Source organism: Bombina bombina, chromosome 1 (assembly GCF_027579735.1).
Source record: "Bombina bombina isolate aBomBom1 chromosome 1, aBomBom1.pri, whole genome shotgun sequence".
Lineage (NCBI taxonomy): Eukaryota > Metazoa > Chordata > Amphibia > Anura > Bombinatoridae > Bombina > Bombina bombina.
In genome coordinates, this window is record NC_069499.1 from 361,878,264 (window position 1) to 361,894,677 (window position 16,414).

General features: G+C 40.8%; 1 protein-coding gene across 2 annotated transcripts in view; it reads right to left on the reverse strand.

The window, feature by feature from the left end:
• The window catches only part of ZRANB3 (zinc finger RANBP2-type containing 3), a 1,006,798-nt gene that overhangs the window by 954,745 nt on the left and 35,639 nt on the right, over window positions 1-16,414 (reverse strand). For both annotated transcript variants that reach the window (XM_053698237.1, XM_053698236.1), the window contains one exon: window positions 5,736-5,882. In XM_053698237.1, the coding sequence (XP_053554212.1) occupies window positions 5,736-5,875 (140 nt within the window). In that variant the 5' untranslated portion in view covers window positions 5,876-5,882. The remainder of the gene's footprint in view (window positions 1-5,735; window positions 5,883-16,414) is intronic.

Below are 16,414 nucleotides of genomic sequence, written 5' to 3' on the forward strand. Positions count from 1 at the left end.
TAGTCATAATTTAGATGCATTAAATTTCATGTTATCTTTGAAGATGTAAACTATTGGGAAAATGTATGGCAATGATAATTCCACCTTAAGAGTTACCTATAAATTCCACCTTAAATACAGAGAAGTTGAAAATGAGGCTTTTTTCACTAACCAATGAAAATGTATCAATGCATTTATAAAGAAGGAATTCATCATGACTAAACCATCTTGATAAAGCCACCAAGAGTGGCGAAACGCGTTGATGGTGATACCTAAGAAAGAATAACAGATATTCCCAGTTTTCAATACCAATGGGTACGGAGGATTGCGAAGGATACAAGTGGGACTATTTCCACAAGCTGAGCACTCTGCGCAGAGTTAAGAAGCAAGAAGCAAGGATATCGGACGGATCTACTTCATCTATCCTCAGACGTAGCGTGTGACGTCACCAACTAGCCGCAAGCTGTAGAGACACTAGTGCTACCACAGTAAGTTACCATCCAGGAACAGGTAAGCACTTCAGAGTGTAACAGCCCGGCAGTGTGGTTAGACTAACACGGTCTGAAAATCAGACTTTTTATTTAATTCAGGAAATCTAACGCTCATCACGATATTGAAAGGACTGGGCACATACAAAGAAAAAAGTCTCACCATAACTTTACGATAAACTTTATCAAACAGGAACGAAAGTTCATTTCCTGCAAAACCCAAGTACTTCTCTTATTTGAACATTTACAGGAATTAGTTTTATAGGTTTTAAAAGGAATTTTTTCCCATATTTTAAGATTACCACCACATTTATTTCATCAAGTGACCGGTCACCATAGAGTTTTATTTATATATCATTAGAGTATATGTGCAATAAATTGTATTAATTTAGTTTTTTGTTATTGTGTATCTTTTTACCGTTTTAACAATACTCATAGCAAACACTGCAAAGTATGCACTTTAAGTAGAACAGCGCAACAGTTTTTTTTCATACAGAGTAAGATAAAGGTATATCGATTGGTATAGATATACCTTGTTTGCATATTACACCCAGGTAATAATATATAGTTTTGTTATTTATATATAGAATCTAGCCTGAACCCAAGTCATAGATACGCAGGACCTTGCAATTCAACCACACATTTAAGGCCTGATAAAAACATTTCTCTCACCGCAATTATATTTTTGTATTTTTTGTATAGATACCAATATATTGTTTTAGAGATACCATTCATAGCTATATAGGGAGATTTCAACCTATATCCATACATAGTATGTTAATATATTTGTAATCACCCCGTGCTGTTTATGCGCATTTACACATTTTTCTATCATTATATCCTTTCTACACTGTACTTTTTGGGAACAGAGTAGTGTTTATGCAGGGGAAGATTTGCGCACCAAAATACCTTTCTCACAACATAGCAAACTCAATTTCCTGATCAGTCATATCTCTTTGGGCCAGAACTAGGATTTCAATTGCAAAGTTTTATGATCCTGATCAAAGATCACCTGATCCAACCTCCTACACAAAGGGCAGAACAAAGACCCTCCAGAGAGAGGAAACCCCAGCTCATAAGGAAGACCAACTAACCCCTAAAAAGGGAAGGGCACAGATAAGAACAGTGTACATGTCTACAAGACATGAAGCCATAGTATGGTCAAAACACAGACCGAATGAAAGATCATCCAGACACCACTCCCTATGAAGAGGAGCACACTCCGTCCGAAGGACAAGTCAGGCCTTAAAGTTTATAACCAGTACCCGAAGGTGGATGTAAACTCAGGCCTACCTGCTTGCAAGCCCAATGAGCTAGCCCCTATGTCGCAACATAGGGTCCAGGAAAAACTGGGTCGTCCCGAAGAAAGATCCAAGACAAGAACCCTGGACCCGGGGCCCAGAATCGTCCTAGAACGAACGACACCCCCAAGGAACACAAGATACCCCGTCTGAAGGAATCAGACTTGCAGGGGATGAGAACCTGGGAAACCCGGAGAACGGGTACAGGACTCACTCGTAATTCCCAGCCCAAAGAGAAGAGAACACCCTTAGCCGGAGGACAACACCCCCCCCCCCAATAAGGTGCTAAGCCGTGACAAAGTCACGCGAAAGAGAGTAGAAAGAAAGGCTAGTCTCCATAATCCTTTCAGATTAACGTTACAGAGGACCACACCCAAGGGAGAAGAATGCAAAGCATCCCGAACCCAGGCAGAAAAACATCCACTAAGCAAAAAGCTTGGAAAGAGAGACAACACCTCCTATCACACCTGATATGGAGACGACTACCTCGCGAAGGAAGACAGAGCCTCACGGCCTTCACTTCCTAATTAAGCAGCCAAAGCCGCCAGAAAAAAACGGACGAAGTCCAGAAAGTCTCGACCCAAAGGAAGAGAACCTCTAAAAAGGAACAAGTCCTAAAAGAACACTTCCAAAGAGACTATGAAAGGCAAAACCATAAGAACGGCGGTATGAAGGACCTAAATCCTCCAAGCCTCCAACCCACAACGGGAAGGAACACTCTAGTTCCCGAAAAATCGGAAACGACTGAGCATGTTGCCGCAGATCTCAACGGAGTCCCGGCCCACTAGCTTGAAAGGTAAATGAGGACTGCAATCCCCCATGCCCCTAAGCAACCACGGACCCTCAAGTCCCCTCAGGATGCTAGTTGAAGCTTAAAAAATAAAACAAGTAAACTACACAAAGCATATTGTGGTCTCTAGGCGCCCTCACCGGACCAACCGGACATAAAAAGGCACCACATGTCTTAACTAGGCCTCAAAGACAGAAGGATTAGTACCGAGTCAGGACCAGCCTGAAACCAAGCGCCCCAGCACTGTCAAGGTCCCATAGAGTCTCCCCCGAGATGGAGGGATAAAGAACAGTCAGACAGACTTTTGTAAACAGTGCAACCACAAAATCACGAGTATCAATTCCAGAGAAGAAAGTTCCAGAAGAAAACATCACACCACAACATGAGCTTTAGACAAAATAAAAATCATCCTCACCGGATGAAAATAAAAGATAAGGCAACCCGTAGGTTATCGTCCAGGAAAAACGGACAGACCCGCAGGACCAGTCCAACAGGGGTCAGAGACTTCCAAGCTCAGAACTGGAAAAGGATACACAAATAACAAAGACTATAAGAAGATTACTTCATCCCCTTATGTCTATGCATGCAAGCCTGTCGAAGATTAAGACTGAGAATCCTCAAACCCATTAAGAGTGGGATCCTCCAGCAACGCCAAAAACGTGCCTGTGTAGAACACGAAGGCGCGCCAGACTATAACGAAAGGCGCAACATACCTCCGCCCGGACAAAAGAAAACACCGGCCCCGAAGGTTGACCCCCTCCCAGAGGGCTGAACTGGACCAGGCGATCCCATGCCTGATGAGCCCCGGTTAACGGAACACGGACAATATCGTAAGCACACTTTTGGGAGGTGCAGATGCGCCAGCGCCAAAGATATGGCAAAGTGGAACCGTGTCGTAAACCTCCGGTGGGAACAGGCCACACTCCTTAGAAGGATAAGTAGCGTTTGGGTTACCTGTATGCGTAGTAAGAGTTGGTGGTAGGGAACTCGTCTCGTGAGAAATAGAATCCCCAGAGGCAGATGGCTCAGTAGGCACCTGATTCCCCGATCCTGAGGAACAGAGCACTCGAAAACGGCATTCGGAACATAACTGATGGGCATGTATCACAAGGGCCAATTCATATTCTTCGCAAGAATATGAGTCTAAATCAGAGACATCCGTCTCCAAAAAATCTGAATCCTCCATAACTGGTACACTGAATATAAAATTGACCAAAAAAAAAAATTCTAAACGGCACCTTACACCCCCAATGGATGGGGCACGTACCACCTCCAGAGAACCAGACAACAGCGGACCAGGATTTCTCCATCTCCACACGGTCAGGAAAGCGGAAATAGAGTCACAAGGTAAACCGTGCATTCCATGCAAAAGCACACCCGACAGTAAAGGCCGCGTTACTAGACATAGGCCGTTATGTTCCAAAATAGCGATGAGCCGAGGCAACACTACACAGTAGCAGACAGAATCACATAACAAACATGATTATAAACCCCCCTGTTCAATAAACCCCCTCAGGAGATATTAAACCTTGATTCCTAGATACAAAAAGGAGCCTCACTGAGACCCTTTGTTAAAGTTATCCCCGAAAGGTTGTAGCCCCTCTCAGATAAACAGTTGTAATTACAATACATCCATGATAAAAGTAAAATGAAACAATCTTACCGGAATCTACGCCGTTGAACAGGAACACGGCCCTTTAAGTGTGACAGATAGTAGCGTCGCTTCTGCCATGGACTTGAGAGAAAAAAACAGCCAGCGAAACTCGTCAACGCTGATTGCTTGTGGAGCTGTTAATATGAGTCAGGATGGTTTTGCAGAAAGACTCTCCCTGCATCTCCGGACTCTAACTTTCACCCATGCTCTGAGTGGCTGACAGGACTACTTAAAACTCCAGTCCCATGCCGAAGAGTACTACCCTCCATAAGAGACTATCGAAAACTTCTGACACTTCTCTGCCAACCTCCTGGGACGAAAGGCAAAGATTGACTGGAGGATGAGGGAAGTGGGAGGAGTATTTAAGCCTTTGCCTGGGGTGTCTTTGCCTCCTCCTGGTGGCCAGGTTCTGAATTCCCAAAAGTAATGAATGCAGCTGTGGACTCTTTCCATTTATGAAGAAAATAAATGGATTTATAATAATTTGTCAAAAGAAAATGAAAACATTAACATTATTCTGTCAACCATATAAAAGATGAAATGCATTACCTCAAAGTTTACTATCACTTTCAATTATAATTTGAATACATTGTTTACTTAATTGTTACTCTTTTTAATAGTATTATGTTGTTATCTTTATTAGGGGTTCTGCATTTCTATCCTGAATAATATTTTTACCAGGTAAGGCAAGAAAAGGTGCTGATGGAGAATTTATGGAACCAAGAGGCGGTGGCCAGAAAAAGTTTGGGAACCAGTAAGAGCATGGAATTTTAAACAACTTTCCTTTGTACTTCTATTATCAAATGAACTTAATTTTCTTAGTATACTCTATTGAAGAGTAAACCTTTGTAGGCTCATAGGACCTCAAGAGCGTGCATGTGTCTTTATCCCTCTAAGGCAGCAGTGTTTACCTCTGTTATTAACATTGCTACAAACATTGTTCAAATCGCTCCTGGCCTAAAAGTGAAAGAATTATGCACACTCCTAATGTCCTATGAGCCTACTTAGGTTTATTCTTCAAAAAAAGGTACAAAGAAAACAAAATACATTTGATAATAGAAGTAAACTGAAAAGTTGATTAACCCTTCAAATTCAGAATCCATATGATCCCAATTGAAAGAATCAGGTCCAGTATCTTTAATCACTTAACAGCTAACGCACTCTGTGAGGCATGCAGTCTGCAAGACTCATGCTGTTAGATCCCTTTAAACCCAATGCGACAAGCAACATACAGGGTATGCCTCTGTCGCTAAGGGGTTAAGAAACATAAGAGAAAATTAAAATGTTTAAGTTCTGTCCAAAGAAACAATATTGGCATCGCTCTGATAGAGATTACTATATTACCATATTAATTAGTACGAGGCCATGATCTTTTTACATAATATTTTTATCATTATTATTATTCTTTTTTTTAATTTCCACTAAAACAGAAGAAAACCAAATTCCAAAGATCAAACAGCATTTATATTCTGCTGCTACACACACTATTATTGCTCATTTATAAACCAGATAACCCTTCTTACCTTCCTTCTCTCTCCAGAGCAAAATGGATTCCTTCCTTCTGGAAAGGTAATAACCTGTCCCTCAGCTTCTCAGGAAGATATAACAACATCTCATCAAACACTGAAGAATCAATGGCTTGGGTTTTATCCCGTTTTACCATATTTGTCCTAAAAGATAGAAGTAAAAGGAATTAGGTTTTCTTTTTCACTCATAGGGAATGTTATTTTTCCATATTGTATCTTAAAGGATATGAAGAGTACAAATATTCTTTAGTTAAATTCTTTTTTATTGAATGGATTCAATACACAACCCACATCGTATACATAAATCATACAGACATAGGAACATTTAGGATGTTATAAGGAGGCATAGATCCAAACAATTTTATAACACATATTAACACAGAAAAGAAAAACAAGATCTGTCCATAAAATAGAGAGGGTGAGGGAGAGGGGTGTGTCCAGTCTCGGGATAAAATTAACTTACAAAAAAGGGAAAAAAATAAATAAATATACTAATCTCTTACATGGCCTAACCAAGTCTATATGTCCTCTTATATTCATCCCAAATAGCTTGTATCATTATAAAACTATCCGTGTTACCTTTCTTATAAAGGGAATACTCTTCTAATTCTAGGAGTTCTGATACCTTAGCTCTCCACATTCCCAAAGTAGGAACCTCTCTTGCTCTCCAGTGTTTGGCAATCAGAGTTTTAACACTATTGGTAAATATACGGAATAAAGGAAGAAGGGATTTAAGCGGCAATTTAACAGATTTGTTTAACAGCCAAATAAGGGGATCCGGGGGCAGGTGCACTTGGAATATCTTTTCTATTTCTTCAATTACTTCATACCAAAAATGGTTTAATTGTGAGCACCACCACCACATGTGTCCCATGCCACTTCCCACATGGCCGCATCTCCAGCATTTATTATTAGTGTTAGGGTATAACCGGTGCATCCTCCGTGGGGTTAAATACCAACAATGTAATATTTTATAATTGGTTTCTAGGATGGATGCTGAGGTGGAGGATTTTTTGGTGTTAAGGAATATGTTAGTTGCAGTTTGTGGAAGTATAATTATACCTAGTTCCCTCTCCCACATCTCTATTGAATACGGTAGGTTTCCAGGGGGAGGTTGGGTTAAGATTTTGTAGATAGCGGAGAGAGAGTGTTTCAGTGGCGAGTCTAGGAGATACAGTTTCTCAATATTAGTTGGAGGGCGAGTCATATTATTTGTATATTTGTGTGTGGATATGTAGTTTTGGAGTCTTCTATAAGAGAACCAGTTACGTGCCCATTCATATCCTTTATCTATCAGTTGGTCTTGGGAGCATATAGAGTCATTACTAGTTACATTATGTAATATTGTGTCTTCCTCAGTGGAGGTATAGAGTTGTGGTTTCGTCAAGAGACTTAAAGAAAAATCAGGGTTATGTCTAAGAGAGGTCAAGGGGCCTGGATTTGAGGATAAACAGGGGTGGTGGCGAGAGGTCGAGTCCCATAATATAAATGTCTCTTTTGTGATTGGGTTAGGTAGCATTTTCATGTTTCCCGAGAAGTTAGGGCTCCAGCAAAAGGAAGCTAGTGGGAAGTCTGGGTTTAGCTGTTTCTCAAGTCGAACCCATCTCCTCTGCCCGTCTGCCACCCTCCAGTCTAAAATTCTTTGTAGAGACACAGACATTCTGTATCTCTCCAGGTCAGGCAGTCCCAAACCGCCCTGCTCACAAGGTAGTAACATGGTGGTTTTGTTTATTCTAGGTGGGATTTTTTTCCACACGAAGGTGTTAATTAAGTTCTGTACCTGGGGCAGGTACGAAGGAGGCAGAGGTATCGGCACCGCTCCCATGATGTATAGAAGTCTTGGGAAAATATTCATTTTTATGGTATTGATTCTGCCCCACCAGGAGAGTTTTTTTGAGCCCCAAGAAGAGAGGTCTCGCATTATTGCATTTTTGATAGGGATATAGTTAGTCTGGAATAATTCATCCGTGGATTTAAGGAGGTATACCCCTAGATATTTAAGTGCTTCTGGGCACCATTTTAAGGGGCAACTATTCTTTATTAGATTTATAGAGTGTTCAGGGAGACCCAACGCTAGAATTTCAGATTTGTTCTGATTAATAAGGAAGTCTGTGAGTTTATTAAAGATAGAAAGTTCAGATAATAGAGGGGGGATAGATGTCTCTGGCTCAGTAAGGGAAAACAAGATGTCGTCGGCAAACAGAGACACCTTATACTCTTCTCCCCCCACCATGACGCCCCGAATTGCGGACATATTTCTAATCTTGGAGGCTAAGGTCTCGATAAATAAGGCAAATAGTAAGGGGGAAAGGGGACAGCCTTGACGTGTTCCGTTTTTAATATCGATTGAAGCGGATAGGAAGCCATTTACTGATATACGGGCACTGGGCGAGGAATATAGGGCAAATATCCGCTTTAATATGATTGAGCCAAGGCCAAAAGCTTGCAGGGTAGCTCTTAAGTAAGACCAGTTGACCCGGTCAAAGGCTTTTTCAGCATCTTTGGATATAAATGTGGTAGGGATCTTTTTGTGTGAAGCGTGCCAGATTAGATGTATATTGCGAACCGTATTATCTCTTGCCTCTCGACCCGGGACAAATCCAACTTGGTCTTTGTGTATAAGGGTAGGAAGAAGGCGATTGAGGCGAGTTGCAATTAGTGTAGCAAAAATCTTAAGGTCAACATTAATTAGTGAGATGGGGCGGTAATTGGTTACTAGGTCAGGTGATTTGTTAGGTTTGGGGATAACGGAAATATGTGCCTGAAGTGAAGACTGAGAGAATGCTCCTAGCTCATCTATGCTATGGAAGTATCTAAGTAAATATGGGGATAGGATTTCTTTAAATTGTGTGTAATACGAACCATCAGGTCCAGGAGCTTTACCAGACGGGAGTGAAGAGATGGCGTTAAGTAGTTCCTCATCTGAGAATGGGGCATCCAATTCATCCCTTTGTTCCACAGACAATTTGGGAAGGTTGATACCGTTAAGGTAAGTTGTTATATCTGTGGGGAGGGGGTCAGCCGAACCTCGTCTTGTATTGTAAAGGGTGTCATAGTAGTCCCCAAAGGCCTGTGTAATATCTTTAGAGGAGGACTTTCTAGAACCGCCCGGGTCATAAATTCCCATTATATGTTTTTTATTTGTACGTTTCTTGAGCTGGCGGGCCAGCATCCTGCCTTGCTTGTTAGCCCCTTCGTAATAAACTTTCTTAAGATATAGGGCTTTGGTCTTGGCCTCGTTGTCCAAAAACACACGGAGCTGGTCTCTTTTGTGGGTGATACTATCCATCAGGGATGTATTTGTAGGGTGTAGTTTGTGTAAGTCTTGTAATTTGTCAATATCAACTAGGAGGGAGTCAAGGTATACATTCTGTTGTTTCCTTCTTGCTGCCCTAAGTGCAATTAGCTCCCCACGGAGGACGCATTTGTGAGCATTCCATATATGATGTATGTCAACCTCGGGAGTGTCATTCCTTTGAAAATAGTCAATTAGAGCCTTTTGTATCTGTATGAATGACTGGGGATCTCTGAGGAGGGATTCGTCAAACCTCCATTTAGAGGTAGAGGGGTCAATGGGACGCCAGTGGAGCTGGCAGCTAATAATGGCGTGATCTGACCATGTTATAGGGTTTATATTAGTTTGGGCGATAGAGGATAAGCTGGAGACATCGGCAAATATGTAATCTATTCTGGTATATAGTTGGTGGGGGTTGGAGTAAAATGTAAAATCTCTGTCGTGGGGATGTTGGAGGCGCCAAGTGTCGTGTATTGCCAAGTGTGAAAGAGAATGTTTGATTTGCTTTAGTGTCTTATTTGGTGTGGAAGACGAGCCAGTCGAACAATCTAGCACTGGATCAAATGCCAAATTGAAGTCGCCACCTAGAATTAAGCTGCCCTTAGCGACTTCTAAGATTTTGTTACTAAGGTGGTGGAAGAAGGGGGTGGGGTTTACATTCAGGGCATATAAATTTACTAATGTCACGGGCTTATGATAAAGATGTCCCATTAATATCAAATATCTCCCTTCTCTATCCTTGTGGAAGGAAGAAACAACAAAAGGTAGATTTTTGTTAATCAGGATCCCAACCCCATTATGTATAGTAGTATTAGAGGGGAAAAAAAGCTGACCAAATCTTTGAAAACTATTTTTAGGTTCATATCCCCTTTTAAAATGGTTCTCCTGTATAAAAAGGATGTCACCCTTGTGTCTCTTATAGTCTCTTAGAGCTAGTGACCGCTTTTGTGGACTATTAAGACCTTTGGTATTATGAGATAGAATGGTAATTTTAGTAAGTAAACTATCCATTGACTTGAAAGTTGAAAAGAGCAACTAATGTATATAGACTAATAAAGATTTTACCCTGAAATAAGGATGGGGCTCCCGAGACTGGACGGGAAGGGTAAAGGGGAGGGAGAACTAAAAGAAAAAAACAATAAGCATAAACTGAAAGTTGAGTAAAGGCATAATTACATACCAAAAACAAGAAAAACAACAAAACAGCAATAACTATTGTATTAAGTGTACGAGCCAACTTGCAATACACCATACAAAAGGGGGGAAGAGTATCACCTATCATACTCTTAGGTTATATTGTAAACAATTTGTATCCAGAGTAGAAAGTTAAACATATAGTATGTTAATCAGTGGTCAAAAAATATATGATACCTGCTAAGAAAAAGGGGGAAAAGAAAAGAAAAAATCTAGAGGCCTAAAGAGAGGGCCCCACTAGCTGGGATTACTCAACGGGACCACCAAGATAGTGTGTTGAACTGAGGAAAACTGGAGCTATTATAACCTCAATCTGGGCAAAGGGGGGCCATATTTTGCATTTATGTGCAAGACTAAGTGAATCATTGTAAGGCATTATTTCACAAAACATATCATGGTATATGGTGAAACTGTAAACATGCTAAACAGTAGACACAATTTTATCTTAACAGTTCTTAAGAATAAAGGTTTTTGCTTCTTCCCTGGCAATGTGTGTAAAAAAAGAACACTGCATAAACCTAGAAATGTAAATTAAATTCAACACGACCTTAACATTGGTCAACATATTGCAGGATAGGGTATGTTTCTTGCCCATCTTTTACTTCTGTGGTTTTGGCACATTGTTTCTGGATCATAGGGCATTGTGAGTAAGTTCAAGTGCACAGTATTTTAGTAGATTGTATAGTAGCATATTGAGAGACATTTACCAGAACACTTAATTAGCAAGCACAATAATAAGCATAACAAGCCATTCAGGGAAGGAATGATGACATTCCACTCTAAAAAGTGTGTCCTGGTAAGTAGCAAAGGTAATACTTCAGAGAGGCATATCAGTTCCGAAACAATATGATAAAGAACAATACATTACCAAGGCAGGTCCAACCCACTTTTATCTACCAAGGCTGGAGCAGAAGAGGCAGAGGAGAGAGTTAGTGTCCCGCCAGTTGTTAATTGGTGACCCAAAATTGTGACTACATAAGGAGCAAAAATCGAGGGCCAGGCTTAGTGTAGAAGAGAAAAGAGAACCAAAGTAGAAGTAGTAGATCATGGGGGAGGCACTTCGTCTCTTGTTGATAGTTTGTCCACTTTTCTTCTTTTTGGCTGGACTCTCTGCCACTGTGGCCTCCGCTCCAAGGGGCGTGAGGGTTCAGGCTCCGCAGGGTCGGGAGGCGTCAAGATGTTGACTTCATTGGGAGACCGGAATGGAATATTTAAGGATCTGGAGAGGTCATCGAGGTCATTAAAGTCCTTGTAGACTACTTGTGAGCCATTATGATTTATTATAAGGCTAAAAGGAAAACCCCAGCGGTACCTAATACCATGTTCTTGGAGGGTACTTGTTATGAACTTGACTTCCTTACGCCTCTGAATTGTCAAGGGGCTGAGGTCTTGATAGATCTGGAGCGAATGACCTTGATATGATATTGATTGTCTTGCCCTGGCAGCCTGCCAAATGGTGTCCTTAGAGGTGAAGCGTAAGAATCTGACGATAACATCTCACGGTGGCAGCGGGGGCCTAGGGAGGGGGCGCAATGCCCTATGGGCCCTATCGATATCTTCTGGCTGCAGCGGTGGAGAGGTAGGGGATAGAAGCTGAAAAAGGCCTACTATGTAGGTTTTATGTTGTTCCTGGGGTATCTCTTCTGGAATGCCACAAAATCTCAAATTGTTTCTGCGGCCCCGATTACCCAGGTCCTCCACTTTGTCCTGGAGGGACTGCACCATGGAGTCCTGGATTGAGATTTGTTGTGTGTTAGCACTGACTAAGTTGTTAAGGGTTTCTTGGCCTTCCTCCAGGCATTCCATTCGAGCTCCCATCTCATTGAGATCCCTCTTAAGATCCCTCATTTCCTCTTTAATGAAAGATTTTAATGACTCTAGGTCCGATTTAGATGGGAGAGAAGCAAGTCTCACCTGTATGGCTTGCAGTGGATCCTGTTGTGATTTTACCTCCCCTGTTGAAAGTGGAGGGTTTGCTGGGTCCGGCAGTCCCCCATGAGCCATGGGAGTAGCTTCAGCAGAGTGGAAAAATGAGGACACAGATGGGGTCTGTGACGGGTTTTTCATAGGTTTATCTGACTTATGTCCTTTCTTAGGGGTCATCACGGATCTGTCCCCCAGCCGGTGAGGCCCTGACAAAAGTGGTACAATTTAGAAAGCAGGGATGCAATGTGAGTGATGTGGTTTAGAAACCGTTTCAGAAGGCCAATTAGGCAGCTTAATTTATCTGCATATGATGGTGCTACTGAAAGGGGTCACTGTCCAGGCCTTATTGTTAAATCTAAGGGTGGATTCCCCAAGTCGCCAGGTGAGCAGTTATGCTGTGGCCCCGATAATAATGTATGAAGTTTAGGCTAGGTGGAGTATGCAATAATATTAAATTGTTACCTGCGCTTCAAGAAAGTTGCGCCTCTGACCAAGCCCGTTTGTTGGAGGCCCTCTAGTAAGCCCCACTTGTAGAGTGAAGCACTTGTATAAGTGTACCGGCGTGGGGGAAGTTGTCTCTCAGTGTGCCAAGAAAGCCGCTGTAGAAGTGTCTATTCTCCGCTGTCGGTGTAACAGCGACACTCGAGCGGAGGTTCAAGGCAAACTCCTCACCCACGTGTCGGGCAATCTATGATGGCGTCACCGTGTGGGTGATCTGCAAAGTCCAGTGGGCGCTCTCAGTCCCGGGCAGCAAGTGAAGGGTAAGTTTTAGGTAAGTGATCCGATCCTGGCTGTCTGTGAGAGGATAGAAGCACGACCGGGGCCACAGGTTAGTTTAAAATGCAGAGTAGAATAACTGCAATGGCTCCGTTTCCATGCGTGCCTAATAAGTCGTGCAGGGTCTGAAAACTTCTTGCGGCATATCAGGGCTACACCGTAGGTGACCTACTGAAAGGTTAATCTCCGGAGCTGATTCTGTCCACTTATGGCTATCTCCTGGACATTTATGAAGGGCTAAGAGTGAAGATTGATACGGAGCTCTGGTATTATGCGGCCATGTTCCTGCACGGCTTGGCTCCGCCCCCCCAAGAGTACAAACATTCTTTAATTAAAATAAATATATATATCTTATTATTAAGCAAAAAAACTCTCATCCTTCATCTCATTGAAGAAATCCTCATTATTATTACTCATTAAATAAAACTGATGAGCCAAGAAAATAGGCCAGAGAACAAATAAAATAACATTTTGGCTGGGTAAAGCAGCAGGTGTCAAGGATACTACTCTTTCCTTTAAAGAGTTTTCTAGCACAGTCACATCATTTGCTCCCATCTGCCGAGAAGTTCTACGCCAACTAGACTCAGCTGCCTATTTCCCTTGCTATATATTCACTGAGCCGCGCTGACTGAAGCAGCATTACACATGCAGGGGGCCTGACACCATGACCCACAAAAGGGGAAAAAAACTACCAAAGGGTAAAAACCCATGTTGTGCATTACATACAAGTACTCAACACCACTGTGCAAAGTAAATGGCAAAAAAGGAAAAGATTGTAAGAGTTTAAGTTGTTTTTCAAAAGTAAAAAGACAGAGAAATGCATTCAAAAAACAAATTTTCTTGAAAAGTATGTCAACATTAACTACTACAGTTTCTTCACAATTTGGGGAGGGAGGTTGCTTTTTCTTGAGTAACAGCTTAAGGGAACATAGCATAACAGTGCTAAACACTCTAATGCACTATGGCATCTGCTTATTGCACTATTGCATGTCTTTAATTATGTTCTTAACACACACAATGAGGTTAAACACAGAGTTACATTTGCTCTGAAGCCACAATGCACTTTCACTCTTAAAGGGACAGTCTACACCAGAATTTGTATTGTTTAAAAAGATACATGATCCCTTTATTACCTCTTCCCCAGTTTTGCATAACCAACACAGTTATATAAATACACTTTTTACCTCTGTGATTACCTTGTATCTAAGCCTCTGCAAACTGTTCTTTTGACAGACATCCATTTTAGCCAATCAGAGCTGGCTCACTGGAACTCCACGTGCGTGAGCACAGTGTTATCTATATGACACACATGAACTAACACCCTCTAGTGGTGAAAAACTGTCAAAATGCCCAAGAGAAGGGGCAGCCTTCAAGGGTTTAGAAATTTGCATATTAACCTCCTAGGTTTAGCTTTCAACTAAGAATACCAAGAAAACAAAGCAAAATTGGTGATAAAAGTAAATTAGAAAATAGTTTAAAATTAAATTCTCTATCTGAATCAAGTTTATTTTGGACTAGACTGTCCCTTTAAGCTGGATATAAATAGTGAGCCAATCAAGTGAGCTAATAGCTGAATAGAGCTCAAAAGCAGAAAGTGCTGGGTTGTACGCATAGTTAGAGACACAGTAGGGTAATAGTAAAATTATTACAGTATTTGACTATTTTACTAATAAGCCCCTTAAAACATAGGCAGTAACATGGCTGGTGTCACATACAATTTTGTACATTTAAAATGCTTATTTGCAAAAATTCTTCTGATAAATAGTACCATATGCTTTGTGATAACGGTTCTGTTGCATACGGCTTCCCTAGCATAGGCATATTAAGCTTCTTGCTTCCAACATGTGGGAGAAATGTCAATACAATTTATTGTAATATATAGTAATTTTGACTCTAAATGCATTGAGTAATGATGTTAAGTCTGACATGCATTTTCTTAAAATATATTAAAGATGACCTAGAGACCTAGGATCCTGCCAAATATTAAGCATAACTATTAAACCAGTCATGCTGTAGCCATGAAAATAATTTTTCAAACTGTCATAGCAAGAACAGTCAAAAACCTCACTTTTTCAGGTTTATCCCAAAATATTTTTTATCCAAATTACTTAAAATGTTCCTGTTAACAACCGCCAATCCTGATTCCAATAAACATTTCCAAGTGTCTGTAAAATGCTCAGTGTTTTCCAATAAGATCTGTTTTTATCACATATGGTTGTAATGGTTTGTCAATATACAAAGGTAAATTATTCCCGAAAGAACCCACTACCAACACAGAGTCAGATTACGAGTGAAGAACAAGCGAGTGATTGATATTGTGTTTTCGCGTTTGTTTGCACACAAGTTAAACTGCGCTCATATTACAAGTTGAAAGTAAATGCACGCTTAAATGCAATAGAAGTTATCGCTTGTCAGGTTAGCGTGTCATAACTCATAATAACACTATCTAATAAAAATGATTAAAAAAAATAAAAAATTGCACAAAAAAGTAATATGGGCTCAAATATATGAGATCTCAGGTGCTCATACATACATATATATATATATATATATATATATATATATATATATATATATATATATATATATATACACACACACACATATACAGTATCTCACAAAAGTGAGTACACCCCTCACATTTTTGTAAATATTTTATTATATCTTTTCATGCGATAACACTGAAGAAATGACACTTTGCTACAATGTAAAGTAGTGAGTGTACAGCCTGTATAACAGTGTAAATTTGCTGTCCCCTCAAAATAACTCAACACACAGCCATTAATGTCTAAACCGCAACAAAAGTGAGTACACCCCTAAGTGAAAATGTCCAAATTGGGCCCAAAGTGTCAATTTTTTATGTGTCCACCATTATTTTCCAGCACTGCCTTAATCAGAGCTTCACAGGTTGCCACTGGAGTCCTCTTCCACTCCTCCATGACGACATCACAGAGCTGGTGGATGTTAGAGACCTTGCGCTCCCCCACCTTCCATTTGAGGATGCCCCACAGATGCTCAATAGGGTTTAGGTCTGCAGACATGCTTAGCCAGTCCATCACCTTTTCAGTTCTTTTAACAGACTTGCATTTAAGCCAATCAGTGTCCTCTCATAAGTAACTCAACGGTGTGAGCACTATGTTATCTATATGGCACACATGAACTAAAGCCCCCTGGCTGTGAAAAACTGTCAAATGCATTCAGTTAAGAGGCAGACATTTATTTTGCCACTTTTCATGTATTTTTGTCCTGAAAATTAGGATTTTCTAATTCTTGGAAATTGAAATATACCCTGCTGACTTCTCAAGGCTAACCCTGTTACATACCTTTCCCTAATTTGCTTTAACAGATAACAATTGCAAAACAATGCATTTTATGGCCATTGTCTGCCTTGTTGTCTGCAGACACAAGCCCAGATTGGCTCCTCAAAATAGGTGGAATATACAATTGCAGTAAAAAGGATGTCAAGTTGTTTCAAAAATGTTTT